Raw genomic sequence first — 23,038 nt, forward strand, 5'->3', positions numbered from 1 at the left:
AGGGACTCAGAGACTCAGACCACGTCGGGTCTATGAGTCACCATCATGGGACCAGCAAGTTGTCCTTCAGTCCCTTTCCCAGCCGCCCTTTGAGCCGCTGGGACACACTGATTTGAAGTGGCTGTCTCTCAAGACTGCCTTTCTTCTTGCTGTGGCAACGGCAAAACTTGTAGGGGAGCTGCATGTCTACGCTGGAAGGCTGATGGCTCTGGGACGAGTCTCAGGCCAAATCCATTTTAGCCCAAGTGGTTGCCCCCTCATCATGTGAACCAGCCTATCGAGTTGGCTGCCTTCAGTCCTCTGGGGGGAAGGGCGAGCCATCAACACCGTTGTGCCCCGTGCAGGCGCTTAGGGCTTACATGGAGGCGACGAACGACAGACAGCCTTTTCATCTGCCATTGGAGGCTGTATAAGGCAGACCGCACTTTCTAAACAGAGACGCTCTCACTGGGTAGTGGAGGTCATTCAGTATGCCTATAGTGCGCTGAGCATCCCGGTGCCTCAGGGCATGAAGTGCCATTCTACTAGAGGCATGGATGCATCATGGGCCGCCTTGAGGGGCATTGCCCTGCAGGACATCTGTGCTGCAGCTACCTGGTCCTCATCCTGCACCTTTGGATGTTTCTGCAGGGTGAACCTTGCTGGTGTCCAGCCTATGGCAATGGCCGTGCTGTCCACAGCTTCAGGTCTTGAGTAGGTGAGGATTCTTTCGTGACCTTTCTGGTATAAGTCATCCAGTGCTTTAAGCACCGCCCCTGGCGGTCAGTAAGGATGAAATAGAATTACGTATGTAACTACAGTTCTATGAATCCTGGATGACTGCCAGAGCATCTTGTCACTAAGGATCCTTGTCATCACGAGAAGATTTTGACAGGAACAGATCACCTGATGACACCGGGAGATATAGACTTTCCGGGTCATCCAGGGGTCACAGGTGACTGTTGATATAATTACTCGACCAGCGCGAGATGGAACATCCAGTGCTTTAAGCACCGCCTCTGGCAGTCATCCAGGATTCATAGAACAGTAGTTACATACGTAACTCTCGTTTTATATCATTTTCACTTCCGAATTGGTTGCCCTAAAGGGCAGGATATTTGCCCCCGGGCCTCGAGTTTGACACATTTGCGATAGAGCTTTAGGAAAACTGTTGCTACTCCTGCTTGTTAAACAATATAAAACCTCCTTGCCGTATGAGACAACAGCTTTATTAAAAACACTGTATGGAGAGGTGCGCTGCACATAAAGGTGCACATTCACAACCAAATTGACCAACTTGCACAAGTTGAATACAATGACTGAACACGCATTTGCGCACTTCAGATTTGGGGACAGAGACGTAAAAGCATAGCCACGCATGCTGATGAATAGTTAACTTAACTGGTGTACCATAGTTTTGTATGCAGCAAAGATTGACAATGACTTGAGATATTTGCAAAAATGTTTTCAGGTTTTAGTGACAATATGTTTTTTGCAACAAAACTTTATTTCAATAGTTTCTTTGAAGCTATAGGAAGCCATTGCAAAAGAGTCAAAGGGCCACATTAGACACCAGAGCATACCTGTCAAGTTTTGGATTTGAAAATAAGGGAAATTTTCTGGCGCCCACTACGAGCCGTCCCACGCGCCCAACCAAGCTCGAGTATCTCTTATATTTTAAGATGAGGTGTACAAGAAATCTAAAACAGCCACTTGTCAACCACTTACTAAATACAATTATGTGATTAGAATCTGGTAGGTCGACCTTTATTAACATTGAAATGCTGTGAACATTCCTACTGGGTGATATGGACCAAAACTCATATCTCATCTAAATCTAGATAATTTTGTTTCTCAAATGAAGTCTGAGAAGAAAGAGAATTCTGAGTTAAATTTGCTGATCCAAAATGCTACACAGGCTCATTTATTAACAAACAGCTGCACAATATGTGACACTTTTGGTTTTTTTCTCCTGTAATGGACAGCATGTGTGAGTGATATGTAATCTGTAATATGGCTTGTTATGGGGAAGCTCTGAGTTAGGACTCTGTTCTGAGAAAAGCAGTGACTTTTAAAATTAGTATTTTGATACAAAATAAGCTATTATATATAATAGAAAACTCGATACAACTTAAATCTCGATATATCGCCCAGCCCTAATTCCTAAATTATAAAACAGCCAAAATTAAAACTTAAATGGATATATTAAGCACTTGTTTAATATACTTACTGTTTATATACAAGTCAACACGTTGCATATTTACTGTTAATTTCACATTGCTTGTCTTTAAGTTAGACATTTACATTTTATTTTATTACATATTTTTCTTTTAATTTTTCATGCTCACTCATGTGGTTCTCTGGTATTCACTAATGACTTATTAGACACATTTATTACAGACTTTACATTCTTTAACACTTTTTGAAAGCAGTGTATATTTGTGGAGCTTGTGATTGGATGATTTTTCATGGTGACTTATGTAATTCCTTCCCCCGTGGTTGACGTTAAAATCTCAGTTATTAATCTAACAGAATGTGTAACTGTGTTCAATCCTGCTGCTCTTTAGGAAGATAAACTGTCTGTTCCAGTTTCCAAGGTATTTACACGAGTTCTTTGTTTTTTTTTTTACCAGAACGTCTTCATTCATTATCTCTTTTCTGAGTTGTATTCGGGTTTGTTGCCGCTGTCGGCACTAATCTCGCGAGAACTGCCACTCAGGCCATTTCAGGTGGAAGTTCTCGCAACGCTAGTGACAGTGATTAGTAAGGCATCTTTTCATTATTATTACATTAAAATACGGGATATTTATGGGAAAATACTAATACGGGACAATGATGGGAAAGAGGGGTAAAATACGGGAGTTTCCCGGCCAAAACGGGATACTTGACAGGTATGCCCCAGAGCCGCAGGTCCGCTAGTGCCGGGAGCCAGCTTTGGAAAAAGTGCATTTAAAAAGTGAGCACCAGTTAAAAACCCTAGGGGTTCCCCTGAGGTACAGACCAAAAATGCATCCCTTTACTACAGCTAGCTTTAGAAAACTTAATATTCAAGGCAATAGAAAACAGACCCACTTAGTAGAAAACTGTTGAAGAAATAAGTGCTATGATCAGATGGTGGCTGGACATTTAGTGGGAATGGTTGTGGCAGTTTTAATGAATGAGACCGACTCAAACTATAGAGTTGCTGGTTAGATGTGGACACAGGGTTTATTTAATTAAAAGGTTTGGGGGAACAGACCCGTCTGGGAATCTGAGGTTAATCAGAACCTCTGTGAATCTGCTGCTGTTCAGAGCTCTGCGTCATGTATGTTGCTGATAGCGGAAGTCATAACATGGCTGAGTCTTCCTCGGCAGAGACCTTGTGTGCATCAGTGTGCTGTGGTATCTGGACTGCTAAGGGCAGTCTGACCAGAACTGACTTGGAGAGAGTTTTGTAATAATGTATCATAAATGATAATGATCAAGGAAAACATATGGATGGATGGATGGAATAATTGTAAATGGCATGAAGATTATTAGGGGCCAATGTAGTTCCCCCCCCCCCCCCCCCCCCGGCCCATGCCATTTGAGATACAATTTAAGACAAACTTCACAGTAAAAACAATTGGGGGTGGGGTGAGCCACATACGTTACATAGGGTTAGGGTACATTTTTTTCCAGTGTCTAGTACAGACGTGCAACTGGCGGCTCCTAAAGTAAACACAAAAGGAGGGTAAAATACACACACACAAAAAAAACCTAAAATAATCAAAATCACTCCAAAAAAACACAAGATGAGAAAAAAAAAAGCCAGAAATCTATAAAACAAAAAAACAAAAATTAAAAACCATTAAGAAAAATCTTCATTGGACAGGCAATTTGAGTACCGCTGCAACCACATCACTGTTTTGAAGTTGGTTCCGCTGTCGTGATCGCGTGACGTTATGGTAAATTATGAAAAAAATAATAATGTTACTTTGAAATGTGGGACTTATTACAATCATAAAATTATACTTAATGTTTAAAACGTCTTAAATTTTAACACATGATTTAAGACATTTTAATGATAATTAGGTCTTATTTTGAGATTCATCAATTTAATGCCTTTTAAGACTTTTTAGGATCCGCGGGAACCCTGCTTTTGCCATTATTAACCCTGTGTCCGCATCTGACCACCAACCCTAAAGCTCGACTCCGTCTCATTAACTAAAACTGCCAAGTACTGAAGTAGCGAAACCTTCCCAATTGGAAAAATAAAATATGAAAGTATATATGTTATATTATTACACACATAAGCCTGGGTCGATGCTTGTATTTCTAATTACCGGGAGCTTTGTGCCGTCGCTCACACCGCTACTAGACCAGACACTCAGCCAACAAAGTCAACCAGTCTAAGATCCTCCACCAGATCCACCCAAAGTTCCACAAACCCGTTGACAGATGAACCTGCAGATTATGAACTGGAAAAGCTAACTAAGCTAACCCACTGAAATACAAACTTGACTAACAGCTAACGCTATAAACTTCATAAAAAAGTTCATATTAAAGAGTAAAATGAGTCTTGGGAGTAAGTTTTGCTGTTCATGTGCTTTTTTTTTTTTTTTTTTAAACGAAATAATTTAACTATCAAATTGGGAAATGAATTGCACACAATAACAGATACAATGGAAGTATTTCACCCTTGACACAATAAAATAAAAAGCTTCCCTACCCCAAGCCAAATTAAAAAAATTGGAGCAACATAGAGCAAATAATTGTATGATTTATCATCCAATAAGTCGATTAAATGTTTGAATAATAGATGACTAGTCTACTATTAAAAAAGTCGTTAGTTGCAGCCCTATTGCGCTTTTTTTAGGGTCTCGTTTATTAAATTTTACTCACTGTATTTTGCAGCTGACAGACGTAAATGACGTGCTCATTAGAACAGGTATTGAGGTCGCTTTTCAACAAATGTTTTCATTTCCTGTAGGAATAACAGATTGTATTCCCAGATTGGAGGACGTTACAACTGGGTTGGTGTAATGCTGATTGGCACCTTTTTCAGCCAATAGCATGCCTTTCTTCCTACTAGGTACGTTATCAGTTGAAAGTGCCAATCATCAATTAACTGAGGTAATCAGAGGGTGCCTGGGATCCATGAACAGTTTTATTGCATTCCTGTGAGTTTGTAAAGTTTCTACTAACGCCTGCACCACCTAACTGACCAATACTTGCATATCAGTCAATTTAAAGCTTTGCATGGTCATTTACTGCCAGCAATCTGCTGCTCGCCTGTCACGCTTACTGTTTATCATTGTATCCACAGTTTCAAGGACAAATAAACATACAGTTGTTTTAAAGAGGACCTGTACTAGTCATGTAACAATAAAACAAGTTTATTGAGTTACTAAACAAAATATGTTCTCATCTATTAAAAACAAACATTTCAAATACTTTCTTGAAGGATTTTATATCTTGAAATTAGGCCTGCACCAAACCAATATCTCGATGTTTTTAAGCTAAATCACAATGTACGATATCTATTTTTTTATGTTTACATTCAGTCCACCTGATTTTTAACTTTTCTTTTTATTGAGATTTTTGTAGTGAATTTCTTCATATTTTCTTTAATATAGTTTTATTTTTTACTGAGATGTGTGTTGGAGCTCCTTGCGTCCTCGGTTGAATGCAACTTCATAACGTCACTTCCAGTGTCTCAGGTGAGCGAAATGGCAGCAATCGTGAAAACCAGATGTTTTCTCCTGCGGGCTACTCTACAACTTTGAAAGAAAGTCATCTGACTAAATCCCGGCATTTAAAATTTGGTAGCCTTTAATGTTTAAAGTATTTGGTGACAAATTGTTTATCAAATTTTGTCACATTTTAACCCCTTGATGCCAAATTTGCTCAAAATACAGCCAAAATAGCATCTGTATTCCTCCACTGCCGGTTGATGCATTAGCAATACATACCTAGGAACCTTTTCCAAGCATTAGTTTCTCATAGGACTGGTCGGAGGGGACACTACATCCTGTTGCGGTCGGCGAAGCTGTACTCCAGCTACACCCGCATTTCCAGAGTGTAAACTTGGATAAATTGTCCGATTTGACGTAGGTTATGCTAAGATTTTAATATTTACCGTCTAATTGTGTACTTCTATCTCTGATATAAGGAGGAAGGGTACCTATGACAAATATTTTTTAAGATATTTGACAATTTCAACTAATTCACTACATAACCTTAACTCTAACCACCTGCTGTACTTTGACAACTAGTTTTCCTCTTTGGATCTATCTGTTGCTCTTGCAAACAAGAAGATACCAGCACTTAGGACCGTGCAGCAAAATCTCCTGCGTGGGTGCAGTTTCAGTGCAGACTTGGAGATGAAAAAGAAGGCAAGAGGGTCATTTGAAGAGCAACAGGCTGCTGTGGATGACGTGGGCGTACGAGCAGTTAAATGGTTTGACAACCGAGGGGTGATTGTTGCCAGCACTTTTTACTGTGGGGTTGTTTCAAACATAGAATGGTGGGATAGAAAAGTCAAAAGGAATGCGTTTGTGGAATGCCCAAGCATCATCAGCCTATACAACAGCAACATCAGCCTGTGTGTGTGTTCCTCAAATATCTCTGTGGATTAGGATCAGACTGACCTGAGAGTTTCAACTTGGCTGCTGCTTGGTTCAAGGGTGTACAACGTCAGATTTGTTTGGACTGCAATGATACCGTTAATAAATTATTTCATAAATAAATGCTTTACAAATTCCGTTAGAGTCTTACCTCCGCAATGAATATTATGTTTTACCTTCTGTTTATCTGTTATTCTGTCAGTTAGGAAGATAACTTGAAAAGTTATGAACAGATTTGGATGATATTTAATTTTTTTCAGGAAAATTGATAAATGGGACAGGAACAGGCTATTACATTCTGGCTACCAAAAGAAGAAGAAAAAAAATATATATACATATACGTATATATATAATCTCCTCTAAAATTATTGGAATGGCAAGGTAAATTCCTTTGTTTTTGTTGTATACTGAAGACATTTGGGTTTCAAATCAAAACATGAATATGAAACAAAAGTTCAGAATTCCAGCTTTTATTTCATGGTATTTACATCTAGATGTGTTAAACAACTCAGGATAAAACACCTTTTGCTTGAAACCACCCACTTTTTAAGTGAGCAAAAGTATTGGAACATGTGACTGATGGGTGTTTCTAGTTGCTCAGGTGTTGCCTTTTAGATTGAATGCTTAAACATTAAATTGCATTTGCTGTTAAGCAAACATGAAGACCGGAGAGCTGTATATGGGAAAAAAACAAACTATTTTGAAGCTGAGAGAAGAGAGAAAATCAATCAGAGCTATTGCACAAACAATGGGCATACCCAATACAACAAATTGGAATGTCCTGAAAAGGAAAGAAACTACTGGTGTACTGAGCAACAGCCATCAAACACGTCGGTCGAGGTTATCAACAGCAGCTGAAGACAGAAACATTGTGAGAGCTGTGAAGAAACACCCAAAGACAACAGTCAGTGACATCACTGCCAACCTCCACAGGGCAGTAGTGAAGGTATCACAATCCACTGTTCGAAGACGACTTCAAGTGAAGAAATATAAAGGCCATAGCGCAAGATGCAAACCACTCATCAGCAAAAATAATCAAAAGGCCAGATTGGATTTTGCAAAGAAGTACAGAGATAAGCCACAAAAGTTTTGGAACAAAGTTTTATGGACTGATGAGACCAAGATGAACCTCTAACAAAGTGATGGAAAGGCCAAAGTATGGAGAAAGAAAGGATCTTCTTATGATCCAAAACACACAAGCTCGTCTGTGAAACACGGTGGATGATGTGCCATGGCTTGGGCTTGCATGGCTGCTTCTGGAATAGGCTCACTAGTCTTTATTGATGATGTAACTCATGATGGTAGTAGCAGAATTAATTCTGAAGTCAAAAAACCATTTTGTCTGGCAATTTACAGGAAAAAATGCATCCAAACATATATATATATATATATATATATATATATATATATATATATATATATATATATATATATATATATATATATATATACATACACATACACACACATATATACAACCACACTATATAACCCATTCGTTTTCCCATCCACATTGTGGAACTTCTTGCTGATGATGTCATGGGTTCTCTCAGAGTCAGTCAACAGCTCAATGTTGACAGGTAGTCATGGTAACAGCATTCTTACAGTCATGTCATAAGTTCAAGCTTGGAACAAATACAATTTTCGATGCTCTTGTTGCACTGAGATGGGAACAGGTACTTTTTTACCGTTTTTTTTTTATTAATACCAAAAATGTCTGTTGTCGCTAATTTGCGTCTTACCTAAATCTATATCCATTTTATGTGCTACACTCAAATTAACACTCAACTTAATTTAACTACTTGAAAGCAAAAACAAATATATATATATTTTAATATAAGTGGAAATAAATTTAGGCATCAAGGTTAATGGGAAGCAGCATATTTCCATGGATTTATGAAAACCCCATGGACGTAAGGCCAATGTGCGAAAAGTGGGCCGACTGATGTTTAACAATGTCCCCACTGGACTTATTTCAACCACTGATTACAGACGAGGCTCAGGTGTGCACCACTGCCACAACACAAGCACATCTCACTTGCATGCACACGCACGCGATGCCGTCAACTACGGCTGAGCGATATGGACCAAAACTCATATCCCTTTTTTTTTTTCCAAAATGGTGATATATGATATAAATCTCGATCATTTTAATTTGAATGAAGTCAGACCAGAAAGACAATTCAGGGTTAAATTTATTGATGCAATATGCCACACAGGCACATTAATTGACAAACAGCTGCACAAAATGTGACACTTTTGGCTTTTTCGGCAATAAAGGACAGCATGTGTTCTTTAGTGCGGCTTGTTTAGGGGACAGTCCGGGTTAGGACTCGCAAAAATCCATCTAACTGAGCTTTTAATGCTGTTCTGAGAAGTAAAAAAAGCAGCGACACCTAAAACAACTCTTAATACAAAATAAGCTATACAAATATATATCTATATAGGCGATAGTGTAATTTTCTATATCGCCAAAATAGAAATATCGCCCAGCCCGACCGTCAATATGTGGAAAGCAAACCATGGTGAGTGCTCCACAATGTAAACTCTTTGTGAGGCAAATGAGGTTCATGCTGTTGAAGCCTGTGGTATGAATATGAGCAGCTGAAGGTTGTTCCAGCAGCATGCGGTTCATGTCCTGCTTTACAAAGCTTTGTTTGTGAAGACTGGACTCATGCTGTACAATGAAGGGAGACATCTTTAATGATACTTTCAGGTGGACTGTAAAGTTTGAAAACTTGTTCAGCCACCAGAGATAATGGTCTAGCAAATATACTGTCCAAAGTCTAACTTCTCCTAGCTAGGATGAATGATTTGGTAATGTCTACTGACAACCAATTTTGATTCAAGGCTAAACATGTAAGGTCTGCCAACTTTGGTTGTTTAGTCAACTAATTGGTCGATTTCGTCGTGGTCGACCAAGATTTTCATTAGTCGACCAGCAATAGTATCAGTTTAAATACAGTTAAAAAAATACCATTATAATGTATTTAATGCCTAAACATGATTCTATGTCCAGCAACAGCTCTGTGGTAGTGCGTGCTGCATTGCAAAAAAAAAAAAGGAGAAAAAAAAGTGTTGCGCTTCAGCTGTCAGCACAGTGCACTCTCCTCCGAGCAGAGGGGGAACAAATTAAAACGGGCTTGAAACACAAGCATCCACTGTTAAATCAATGCTTTCTCTGCACAAGAACATGGACTATCTTTATATTTGATGCGTGGATTATGTAAATAGATCCACTGCTGTCTCTGGCACTCATCTGATGTTGACATTGTTTATTAATAAAAGCAGGCTTACCACTAAAACAAATGTAAATGTGTCATTTGTATGAGGGGAAAAATAGGTTTTAATTGTCAGTTTCAGGTCGGGCATGGATATAAACACCAAATGTCTGTCGGACCTGTAGGTTTCACTTTTGCTATGTCGGGTTCTGGTCAAAGTTTGAATAAGGTTCATATCATAAATGGTCTGTGTTTAAAAGCAAATCGGGACCTTTGGTCGACTAATTGCTACGTGGGCCATAGTCTTGGTCGATCAACATTTCCTATAAACATGGCACTATGTGCATTTATGCATTAAAGGAACTGGTAAACAATTATAAGAGAAAAAAGTCTACAGTTTTTATGTGTTTCTTAAATGCCTGAAGGCATTTGATCGTGTGAACCTGGGAAAACTCTGTAAAGCTGGTGTGTTAGATGCCTGTCCTACTGGTACGCAAACCAGACTGTGCAGGACAAGTGAACCAACTGTGTATCTGCGCCATTTCAGATTTGCTATGGAGTCAGACAAGGTAGTATTTGATCCTCACTATTTAATATTTTTTATATGAACCTTTCTTAGATTGGTCCCCAGCAGCTCCTCAATATATGTTCTTCTAATGGTGAGCAAGTAAAGTTGTATATAATAATACAAGCGGTTTAATCATGATTTTTTGTACTACAGAGGACAAGTGTGTATCATTTCCCGACTTTCTGGCACCATATTGAGAGCCTTAAAGGAAGTAAGAAATCAAGATCATGTGCTGACAGACTGCCTGTCAGATGATGAGAACGTGTATCTTCAGTGTCATTTGTTATACGCACAAGCTAATGTGCCATCGTGCAAATTTGGATATTGTTTTGATGAGGTAAAAAGGAATTTATTTAGATTGTACTGTATCTCTCTGTACACTGCATATTTACGGTGAACTACAAAAGAGCTAGCCTTTAGAGACTGCAAGTGGCTTATAATGATGCACTCAGACTATTTAAAAAGCCCATGGACCAGTGCCAGTATCTGTATCTGCTGGGGTCAATACATTAAAGGCCGTCTTAAGAAACTATGTATGGGTATATCTGCCTACTAAATGAGTCAGACAACAGAGTTATTCTTATTTTGAGCGACATTGTATACAGTGCTATACGTTACTCCTCAAACTTTGGAAGCACTGGTAAGGTCTACTGAAAGGATAGGGGTCTCTCTGTTAAGTGTTCTTTTTTCTGTGGTTAGTATATAAATGTCTGTTTATAATATAGACTACAGATCAGGAATAAAGCCCATCAATCTAATGGCTTGTCATCTACAAAGCTGTACTGGGTTGGGTCTGTGAATTTAGTATTAGACGCTATCATCTGCTTACTCAAAGTTTGTTGATTACGTCAGTTTTCTACACCTTTAATCGCATTGACTTCTGAAAAGTCTACATTTTTCACCATATTAAGTTGTGTGAAAACTTATTCTTAGAGGTTTTATCACCTACCTAGACAATTTAGATTCTATTATTTCAAGACCTGTGACTGGATGATTAGACGTTGACCCAACTTATCTGTTGATTAAAAAAGGATGTAGTTTCAGGTCATTGGGTGCATGGCTTGTCACTTCTAAGAAGAAATGCAAGGACAGATAATATGGCACTTGTTTCAAAACTGGATGACAGTTGAGAAGAGGAAAAAACATTGAAGATGTGTACGTCATGGTTCAGTTTAGAGAGGGGTTGTTAATAAAGAGAGTGAGAAGTGCAGCATTAAAGTGCTTTGGTAATATCAAAACAATAGCTCAGCCAGGAAAGACTGTGGTCAAGCCCCAACAGAGGAAGAGAAAATAACCATAAAGTTAGTAGTCAAATCCCCCAAGGACGTCTTTGCATCTGCAAGACAGACCAATTGAATTGATCTTTGAATCAATCGATAATTTTTCACTTCTAGTTGCCTCCTTACAATTGCTCTGCTGGTCAACTTAATCACACCAACAGCTTGGTTTATTTTTCAAATCCAATCACTGCTTTCAGTTGTTGGGATGTAATGGGGTGTGACTATGGATTCGCCTGAAGATCTAATGGTTCTGAGTTCTAGACTAGCTGAAAATACGTGCAATTGGTGTCTGTAAAAACGTCACTTGGCTGTTTGCTACTAACCTTTCATGTTAGGCTTGGGTTTGTCAGTTTGCTTGCCTGTGGGCGTTTGTGCCTGCTGGCCCTGGCCCCCAGAGGAGGCCCCCTGCTGGGCTGCTTTCTGTTTCAGCATGGTCCAGTCAAATGTGTAGTCATACTGGTGGTTCAAAGTCCTACACACACACACACACGCGCACACGCACACGCACACAAAAGATTAATGTGTACAATCAGTCAGCTGGAGGAAACATTAGCAGGAAAGGAATGAAAAGGGGTTCAGGAAACATTAATTTGCATTTAAAGTTGAATATCACATTGACAATCACATTGAAACAGGTAAAACATCAGGGTAACAGCTTGAAACTTAAAGCTGCAGCATACAGAATTGTGGGACCTCCCATCCCTGTTCCGAATTCACCAGCATTCTTGTGAACGCTCCAACTATGGAGCCCTTGGCGACTTTTTACTCAATAGAGACTAGTGACAAATGTAGAGACTTTATCTTGTGTTGTTGGAGAGTTTTCTGATGTTTGAGACTGACATGAAAGCACGTATCACTCTGTAGTTACTGTCCAGAGAGGCGGCTGCTGCCGTGAGCTCCTCACTGCCACAAAGTGCTCACAGGCGGCTGCAGTGATCCCAGCTGCAGGTCCGAGCAGACCCACACCGCTCCATGTTCTCACTGTAAATTAATTATGCATGTTCTCTGCACCTTGGATATGCTTTTCTTAGGTTTACACGGTTTATCTAGTCTGTTCTCACTCTCCCTCTGACACATGTACGTTGGGTGGACTGCGCACGGTCGCTTTGAGTCTGTGCGGGCCTCTGTGGAGTCCGTTCCCCCTAGATATGTTTGTTTCTTAAGACTGTTGCTTTACCAAGTTTGTCTTCCTTTTACCACTTACTTTGCCATGTAACCGTTGTGCCTAACTCTGCAATGGGACGATGGGGACTTCTCCTGCTGTTGTGTACGTCAATCAACTTACACTAAGTGAACACGTATCAACTTTAGTCGGTAGCCAATAGTAATGGCCAAAACAGCTCATGGAGCACTTAGTTTGTAAAAAGATCGACGATTGTCATAAAATCTACCAGTGAAGCATCATGCTCCTGGATTTCTAAAGCTCAAATACAGAGCCAAGAGAAAGAGTAGAGGTCCATTGTCCCCTCATAACAATTTGAATTATAATATACTCAAAGGTTAGGATGATTTTTGACCAAATGAAGCTAAAAAAACAACTTGCATACTGTAGCTTTAATAACCGTTAGGCAGAAAAATACTTTTTCATCCTTTACCTGAAGAGGATGCGGAACAGTTGGCGCAGATACATGTAGTCTGGAGCCTCCTCAAAGCGCAAGCCACGGCAGTAGTTCAGATACATGGCAAACTCTGCTGGAAAACCCTGGGAAGCACAAATGACAATTCAATGCACAGCTCTGATGACAACTACGACTGCTGCGGTCCAGGTGATACTCACCTTACAAAGAACCTCAACAGGGGTGGACATCTTCTTTTCCGAGATCTTCTCATACTTCTGCTTCTTTGTTGCAGCCTGACATGCAGAAAGAAAAAAAGAAGCATAGAGAATGTTAACCAGGCTAACATAAGTGCTCTTTAACCTATCCCGCCTAATACAGAAATCATGACCTTATTGTTGACATAGATTGGTATTTCCCCAGGAGTCAATGTGCAGGAGTCAATTTAAAGGCTACCCTGTACCCTTAATGCATTACCAATAAACAAAATATGTGTACCTTTTAACACATTAAACAGACTTTTTAGAGTATTTTATAGCTTGGGGCATTAACTACGGAGCGCCACCATTTTGGTCCGAACACACGTTCGCTGATCGGCATGGCATGTCGCTTTAAAAAAAATGGTGCACTGTGGGGGGTACAGGCTAACAGGTCTGTTCAGGTGCCACTACAAACATACTACAGCACCACCATCTTGGAACGGTAGTGGTGGAGGCAGCGGCCAATGAACAGCTACGATGGAAAGAGATATTCCTCAAACTCTAAGTAGAATTATTCGTTGAATTTTGAAGCGATTTCCCAACTGTTTGATTTTTTTTTTAAAAAACGTCACATGTAGTGTCTGTGTTCCAGACACTAGAGAGCCATCTAAGAGAACCGTTTTGCAAAGTTTCTTCTTGTGCTGCCAATTAGTTCAATGTAAGGCTTGTAAATACTCTTGTAGATAGTTTTCTGAGGATTGTTTATGTACTTGTTCCTTAAATATTTCAGTTCTTTGGCAACAATAATAATAAAGATGATGATAGTGATATAATAGTAATTGTGATGGAACTAATAGTATTCATAATAATATTAATGTTATACTAAAAATAATAATGGCAATAACAAAATAATATAATATAATAATGATGGCAATAATAGCAATAACAACAACAATAAGATAAAAGAAGAATTATAATGATAGCAATAACAATAATACAATGAAAATACCAGTAACTATAATATACGTAAAATATTAATGATAAAAGACAATATGAGAATATGATAATTATAAAAATAGCAATAACAATAATACAGTAGTCGTACAATAATACAATAATAATAATTGTCAAATGCATTGTATAGCCTTAAGCTATTTTGTCAATAAAAATCTGAACATTTTCTGGGTTCCTTTTGTTCAATTTATATCCATCTATCTATCCATCCATCCATCCATCCATCATGTCTGAAGTTTGTTACAAACAAACCCTGTGAAAATTGCTTTAGAAATGAGCGAATTATGACAACTTTAAGTGTGTAGTGGTAGTACAGCTATAGTGGGGGGCAGCAGTCGATATGGCGTTTACGTATATTATGTCTAAGGACCAAACAAACGGGTAAGTTCTACTGACAAGTTCATCAATTAGCCATAAGGAAATAAGAAGGAACAATGTGGCGGTGAAGCAATCAGCGCCATTACAGCCATCCATAGTATCCTCTGTGAGCAGAAACGTAGTAGTGCTCTGAACAAGTACGTTTACAAGCTGCATTGGAGGACTTTTTGTCAAGGAATTCTGTTGGACAGGGTCTGGTTTCGCACACAACTTTAGCTTGGTGCCCATTAGCTTAGCCCACAGATCCCTCTTACAGCAGGTCAGCTTGAAGCGGTTCTCACATATCAAATTTCGTCAAAACAAAAACGTTTTATGTATACTGTTTTTTATGATCCTGGCTAGGGCTGGGCAAAAAAAGTCAATTTAATCAATTTGTAGCTAAAAATAATTTCGAGTTTAATATTTTTTTGTTAGTTGGTCCTCTTAAATCCTAAAACTTGAAATTGTTGAATGACAGAGCTTTACTTTTTATTTTGGGATTGTTTTATGCATTTTAGGACAATCACAGCAATAAAGTTGCACTTTTGACAATGTATCTCATGTATGCAGTCATTCTTAAGTGCACTGAAAAAAAAAAAAAAAATCAAATCAAAACTCGAAATTTTCTTTAAAAAATTCAGAGGTTTTTTTTTAAAGTAAAATCGCCCAGCCCTACGTCTGGCTAACTCTAACTTAGTGTTGTTATTTGGATTCGAGACACAAAAGAAATGTTTCTGCTGGGTCTTTCTGTTATAACAACCGTTGCCTTTACACTCCACTATTGTTCAGAAACGTGACCCAACGCTAGACAATGATAGGCTGTTCCACATTGCCGCTCAGCCAATCATCATTTAGCCTGGACAATGATACATCACTGCTTGGCAAGATGGCGCTGAGCAGAGTTCTCCGAGGGTCAGATTCTTCGTGCTCGTCTGCTCCACAAGCATTTTTGACAAACTTTACCGAGCTAACCCTAATTTACTATACACAATCTTTAGATAGAGCTCGTAAATAAAATTCACTGCACGTACCCATTAAGCATCTAAACACATTTATCATGTTTTAGCTTCTTCAGAAGATTAAGGAAATAAATAACACTTCCTTTTATGAGTCAGTCATAGTTGCACACTCACCTTCAGACCTTGCCAAGGCAGACTGGTTCTGTTGAAGTACATCAACACGTAGCCTAGTGACTCCATGTCATCACGTCGACTGGGGACAACAACAAAAGAGTTCTTGGTTAGAGTCATAGCCTCTTTACAAAAAAACACTCATTGATAAAATCCAGGTAAAAACATGACAGCGCTGACCAAAGATAAGCTAAGCTACATTGATGAACAGTGTGCAGACCTCTGCTCGATGCCCAGGTGTGCGTTGATGGAGGCGTAGCGTGCTGTACCAGTCAGATTCTTGTCTTCTCTGTAGGGGATGTGCTGTCGTGTTCGGTTGTCTCGATACTTCTTGGCCAAGCCAAAGTCAATAAGAAACAACTGGAAGACAGAACGACACAGATATGATACGTTAGTATGACAACAAAAAAGATAAGTTACCTGATTTTGCACAGTGTCAGTGTCAACATCTGAAGTAAAATTGTTAATAGAAGTTGCTTTGGTGCGTTAAAATCTCCCTCGTTATAGTCACTTAAACTTATTAGAAAATGAGAGGGACAAAAATATAAAAGGGAGAATCACGCCTCGAAGCCGTGTCGACTCAAACTCAACAAGAAGGCAGCGCTCAATAAAAACATAATGGCGGCGGTACGGAGGAGGAAACATCACTTGTTACATTCAGCTCCCAGAAAGCAGTGGTTGGTGAAATGCTAACCGAGTGCATACAAGAATTTAAAACAGATATCGGAAATGAGAGCAAGTTTTAAGGAAGACGTGAAAATACGCCTGGACGAGCTAAGCACTCAACAAGTTAGCGCCACCACAAGCAAGTTGGAAGAGGTGACAAAGTGGATGGGAGAGATGAAGAAAGGCACGGCGGGGAAGGAGAAGTGGGACATTGGAGTCAAAGACACACTTATCCAGCGTCTGAAAAACCAATCTACTGTGGTGCGTTTCCTAAAGTTAACTATAAAGGAGAAAATCCTCAGCGCTGCGTGGAAGAAACCAAACTACATTCGGGAGAGACGTATGTTCTTTGACCACGATGCCAAGGCTGTGTACAACCCCGTTAAAAAGGCCCTTAAAGAAAACAAAATCCGCTTCCAGACCCCGCTGACAAGGATGCGCGTGCACTTCGACTCGGCCACGTACAGCAGCGCAGAGAAGGCTGTGGAAGGTCTAAAGAGCCGAGGATTAACAGTGGGCCCGCTGTCTACAAAAAAACCTAAAGACATCATGGAGGAGATGATCAACGAGCTTTTGCCATGGAAAACAATGGGCTGACGTGCACGAGTACCAGGAGAGCGCGTGCGAGAAGCTGAAGGTGTTCCAGAGGCCAGAGAGAGCGGATGACAGGATCACAGATAAGATTCATACCCCTGTCCACTTTAACTTAGTTTAATTTAATGGCTCAGTAGTTAAATATTTAAGTTTACTGTTATAATAAGGGAAAACTAAGAGGCACTGAAAGACGTCTGGAGACAAATGCACAAACATGACCAGGAATTTACTTTTTACTCTGCTTGGCACATTCACTCCAGGATTGATTATTTTACATTCAGAAGAAATCTCAATAAAATTAAGGAGTGCACAATTGGCCAGAGGGACATCTCTGACCATTCTGGATTTACTACAAAATTTAACCTAAACAGAAGACCCAAAAATATTCTATGGAGGCTAAATGCAGAACAATAATGCATTTAAAACTGAAATGGAAGAGGAACTAAAAACATACTTAGAATTTAACAACAAAGGAACAGTTAATCCTATAATTATATGGGATGCTGTAAAAGCATATCTTAGAGGAAGAATTATTGCGAGGTGTGTAAAACTAAATAGGATAAGGGCTAAAGTACTACCAGACCTACAGGAACAACTAAAAAAAAATTAGAGAAACAGCACGCTATAGATAATTCTTTGGTTTTTGAGAAAATTAGATATATTAAGCACTAAATAGACTTCTGACACAGCGATATTATGAAGCAGGACCTAAAGCAACCAAACTTCTTGCATGGAAAATTAGGCAATAACATGCAGAAAACAATCTATTAAATGCATTTGAAAAATACTATACCAGACAAAGCAGATAAATCCACAATTTAAGAATTTCTTGAGAAATTAGGTCTTCCCTCTATTGGAAAAATCCAAAATGACAAAGTAACTTGTCAAATCTTTGTTGAAGAAATTAATAGTGTAATTTCAAATCTTAGTAATAAATCCCTAGGTTGTGATGGCTTTCCCCCAGAGTTGTACAAGAGTATGAAAGAGCACTTGCTCCCCTTACGAAAGGACTCCTTTAACTTTATTTTAAGGGGGGGAAATTTCCATCATCATGAAGTGAGGCTTTCATTTCAGTGATACCAAAGGAAAGATAAAATGGATTATAAAGGGAATCGACCAATAAGTGTATTAAATGTTGATTATAAACTCTATGCAGCAATACTGGCAAAGAGATTAAGCATAATAATGCCTGTCCTAATTGATGAAGACCAGCTAGGTTTAATAAGTAATAGACAAACTCATGATAACAAAAGAACCCTCCATATTATTGATCAAACCTCAAAAAAACCACCCAGTGCAGTCCTTCTCAGCGTTGATGCTGAAAAAGAATTTGATTCTGTTGGTTGGGATTTTCTGTTTCAAGTTATGGAAAAATTTACTCCTGCAAATCAAACACAGGAAGTTTCAGCGATGACAAAGTGCACAGCATTGTGGGTGGTCAGGAGAACTGGCAACGGTGCAAAACAAGGCTTTAAAACCACCAAACATACAGCAACTTGTTGTTGCTTCATTGATGATTGTTCTTGAAGACCAAACAGAGAATAATAATGATAATGCATCAATTTTATATAGCACTTTTTTTGGACACCTAAAATGGTTTTACAGAATTAAAGGATTATTCTTTCACGCCACACTTAGTGATGGTAACTAATCTTGTAGCCACAGCTGCCCTGGGGCAGATTGAGAAGGAAGAAGTTTGAGCACTCGCTTTGAGCCTTAGATGAGAGCCTCATTTTCAGGTTTCTGTTTCTCTGCCTAGAAAAGTCTCTACAGCAGTAACGCCCCCATGTGGTTAGCTCATTTAACTGCACCAGAGGCTGTTTGGAGCCAATCAGAAGTCGTTCTCTGAACATAAACCGAGCCAAATCAACATGATAAAATAATCAGCTGCCCTCCGCCCATTCAGACAGAGTCTATAACTAAACCGGTGTGAAAGCACCTTAAGAAACATAATCCTATATCAATCACTTAACAGTTAAAGTTGTCTCAGCACTATTCACCCACTTTGGGTGCATGCATCCTGGTTCAAATCCTTAAAGGTCCAGTATTTTGCTACTTTTCATCCATCTCCATTTGTTCCTAGAACCCCAACAACATAGTATTTTCTTTTGCCATCCACACACCGTTATTGTTTTCAGCCAAAAACCTGCATTCCAGTAAAACACATGGCTTTTTAAGCAGCTATTGTGATTGTGAGTCTGTCTCAGTGCTTTAGGGTGTGTGTTTATCACAAACAGCTGGATGAAGAGGAACGAGATGTCGCCTGATCCCAGCAGCAGAAGCATATTTTCCATCAGTTCTGTGGGTTTACTGTCCCCTGCACTGTTGAGTCACAGCAGGTGATCCGCACGTTCCATGTCGGACAGCGGGAAGAGACGAAGGAGCTGATGTTTGAGAGCGGTGTATTTGCTGTGCAACAGTGGGTCTTGCAGCAATCCCATTCCTCTGTGGGTGGTGGATGAATCCTGTTTCGTGTCGTACGCATTGATACCTCGAAGCTGGAACTGGGCTTCGACGTGCTGAAACCACAGCTCCGTGTGATGTTGCCAAAACTCTGGTAACTTGACCGTAGCCGCAAACATCGCGGCCCCACCAGCTTGTACATCCTCGACCGACGTTCAAATATCAGGATCACCAATGTGGACACGAAGAAACAGGACATGGACATGTATGTTGAGTTGGCTTTCTTTATTGCCTCACACACAGCATGACAGTTCACCTGTCAAAACATTACCTCTGTCATCACCGCACTTCCTCCTTTAACAAATCCTTTGTCGCCAACAACCCCTCCCCCCCAACGTCAGCAACAAACACCCACTAAACTCTGAATGAGTGGATCATCCCTCAGGTGCATCATGCACAACAGGACTTCAGTTTCCGTGGTGGACGTATAGCGCACGTGACGCAGTGACGTGCAAGTGACTGTGAGGCTGAAAATACTTTTTTTTTTTTTTTTTTAAATATTATTTAGTTTCTTTTTGTGAGGCTGAAAATACTTTTAAGTTTGCCCATCATTACTGAAGATGAGGTCTACATTTGGTTGAGTTTAGCTGTTTTGAGTTAAGGTTTCAAAGAATGGATAAACTTCACTGTGGTTATGTTAAAAAAAAAAAAATCTATTGAATCAATTTTGCACTATTATTGATTCCTACTGCTAAATAGTCTGAGGAACACTTTAATTTTTGCACTGTCAAAAGTATACTTTCTATCTGTTTCCATGACTACAATAAATATGCCTATCAAAAGTTTCAACATACTGCAAGTTGTGTTTTGTTGATTCACTGCTTCATCGTAGTGATACTAGGTACAATGATTACAGATGTTTTATCGAGCAATGATCACATTTGACAGTTTTATCGAACACTATGCCACATCAACCCCAAAATAATGTGCATTTGTAGAGGGTTGGAAAATAAAGAAATAAAATAAAACAGTAGGATAAAATAAATGAAAGGAAAACAGAGATTATAATTTTTAATTTATTTTCATTCATTTCATTATTCACTTGCACTCACGACTACACTGCCATTGCACGTTCAGGTCGCTAGGTAGCGCATTGTGCTTGTGGTAAGATAGGACTTACAAGTGAGCAAGCCAGAGGACTGGCAGCCTCCTTGGCTATCCAGTTAGGGAGCCAACACATTATTAAAATTTAGAGTAAAAAATAAAGTCACTTTTCCAAGTAATTAGTTACCTTGAAAGTAACGAGTAACTGAAAGTAACAGTTACTTTTGAAAGAAGTAACTAGTAACTGTAACTAAGCTACTAATTTAAAGTAACTTAACCAAAACCGGTTATCCAAGATAATGTAGCAGATCTTTTCAATTCATTTTTTGACCTTTTCATGTTAACATGCCGCCTAACTACCACAGCATCAGTTTAGTTGGTTTAGTTTTAGTCGTACTCTTCACTAAAATGCAAATTAATCATCAGGACTATTTCAGTTCTTGAGTAGTTTTAGTCAACTAAATGATATTAAGATTTTAGTCAACTAAAATATGAATTCATAAGAAGAGTTTATATTTGTTAAAGATTTGGTTACTACTGATCAACCTGATATGGGATGGTATTAAATTTGTGAATACAGACAGATTTGATGCAATCAACAGCAACAGCATGCAGTAACAGCACATGATCTGCATTTCCTGCCTTCCATGTTGATTTTTCAGCAAATCGGCACACATTTGTTTAGTGAAACGGTACATATTACATAATTAAGGAAGACTGAATGAATAAACATTTAATAAGTAGACCATTTACATTCTCAGGTCATACACTGTAGAAAAAGAGGCAGTGCTAACATAAATAATGCAGTGGTCACCATGGAAAAGTAGGAGAAAAACATTGAGCAGACCAAAATGAAAAACATAGGAAGATGATTAGTAGTCCCATGATGTACACCCTTTAATTTGCAGCATCAACATGTGCTAATCTGTCATCTGTGTGTGTGTGTGTGTATGTATGTAGATATATATATACACACACACACACACACACACAAATAACATGGATGTCCATCTATTACATTTTAGGGGCAACAGTTCTTCCAATGTTTTTGATCACCCAACCTCTGTCCCAAAAAAAAACTCCTGACTTGAATAAAATATGGCCAATATCCATATATCGATATCGTGCTAATATCCAGCATTTATTAGGTGTGTGCTGTACTACGACGCTGGCTTATGTCTTGCCGGGATAAATCACCATGGTGACTTAGGCTGAACACCTAACTTGGCCGGGACCACGTTAGGAAGTGGATAAGATCTGAGTGTACAAAAGTCCCGCCTCCTGACCAATCAGTTCTCTTGTAAAATGAGGTGCCCATAGTTAGAAGATCCTGGTTGGTGTTGATCTGACAACTGCATTTAGGAAAGATTATTAATGGTTAAATGCAATCTTTCATTTACCGATGACATCATTAGGAAAGATATAGATTTACATCTGATGGACTGATCTACAGTCAGCTGGTGAAGCCTGTGTCAGACACTTCTCCGTATCATTCACTCTTTCATACATACGCTATGGTGACAAACAGCATCAGTGGGAACATACTACAATGAAACAATGCACTCTCATCCCAGGGTGTGTGATACATTTAGGAGGACTAACTGAATATAAACACGTCTGTGCTATAATAAAGTGAAACTGATCTGAGTGCTGTAAATTTATCATGCCATGGATTAATATTGGATAATCTCACTTTTACGCATTAACAGTGCCGGCAGCTTCCTGCTCGTGTTAATTCCTTCCTGCAAGTGTTTTTTTGGTCTGAATTATGGATTTGAATTCTTCATACTTTAAAAGAAGTTCTCTACACAGTTTATCCATGTTTGCGATTGGTCCGACATCGCAATCTAGATCTATTTCACGTGACCAGGCTGAAATCACCTGTCTTAAGTGAACAAATTATATCCAGCTTCGAAGGACAGGTGCTCACTGACAGAATGTTTGGTTAGGTGAAGTCTGCTAACAGAGATATAAGGATATACTTATCCAGATCTCCACCTCTCAGGAAATAAATAGAAATTATGGACAAGTACAGATGCATGTTCAAATTATCTCAGGCAACATTTTGAGAATTTAGTGTGTTAGGTAAACAAGATGGTTACTACCAGTGCAGCAGAAGTCTGGGCAATAACAGTTCTTCTTTTGCACAAATAAACCTGAGCATCATGGGACCATGTCAAGGGAAACCTAACAAAGGCTTTACATTCCCTCAGAAGTATGGGAATCTTTTTAACATAGTAGTATAACTATATTTTATACGCTGCTCTATGGATGAACATATACAGCTTGGCTGCAGAGCTGTGGTCACTTCATTGCTGTCGACCTGATTCTCACAAACCAACAGACCTGGCTCATTCTCAATGACTCAAAGAATTAGAG

General features: G+C 39.1%; 1 protein-coding gene and 1 long non-coding RNA gene across 5 annotated transcripts in view; one reads left to right on the plus strand and one right to left on the minus strand.

The window, feature by feature from the left end:
• The window catches only part of csnk1a1 (casein kinase 1, alpha 1), a 69,747-nt gene that overhangs the window by 6,840 nt on the left and 39,869 nt on the right, over window positions 1–23,038 (minus strand). For 2 of the 4 annotated variants that reach the window (XM_028459434.1, XM_028459437.1), the window contains 5 exons: window positions 16,113–16,252; window positions 15,896–15,974; window positions 13,413–13,487; window positions 13,231–13,337; window positions 11,959–12,107 (listed from right to left, as the gene is read on the minus strand). In XM_028459434.1, the coding sequence (XP_028315235.1) occupies window positions 11,959–12,107; window positions 13,231–13,337; window positions 13,413–13,487; window positions 15,896–15,974; window positions 16,113–16,252 (550 nt within the window). Of the gene's footprint in view, window positions 1–11,953; window positions 12,108–13,230; window positions 13,338–13,412; window positions 13,488–15,895; window positions 15,975–16,112; window positions 16,253–23,038 lie in introns of those variants that run through there. The other 2 variants (XM_028459436.1, XM_028459435.1) reach the window with 2 other exon arrangements.
• LOC114470981 (uncharacterized) lies at window positions 1,345–22,540 on the plus strand. Its single transcript, XR_003674933.1, has 5 exons — window positions 1,345–1,466; window positions 4,527–4,537; window positions 8,423–8,430; window positions 16,565–16,569; window positions 22,530–22,540. It is a non-coding gene; the product is annotated as an uncharacterized LOC114470981 (long non-coding RNA).

This window comes from Gouania willdenowi, chromosome 10, assembly GCF_900634775.1.
Source record: "Gouania willdenowi chromosome 10, fGouWil2.1, whole genome shotgun sequence".
NCBI lineage: Eukaryota > Metazoa > Chordata > Actinopteri > Blenniiformes > Gobiesocidae > Gouania > Gouania willdenowi.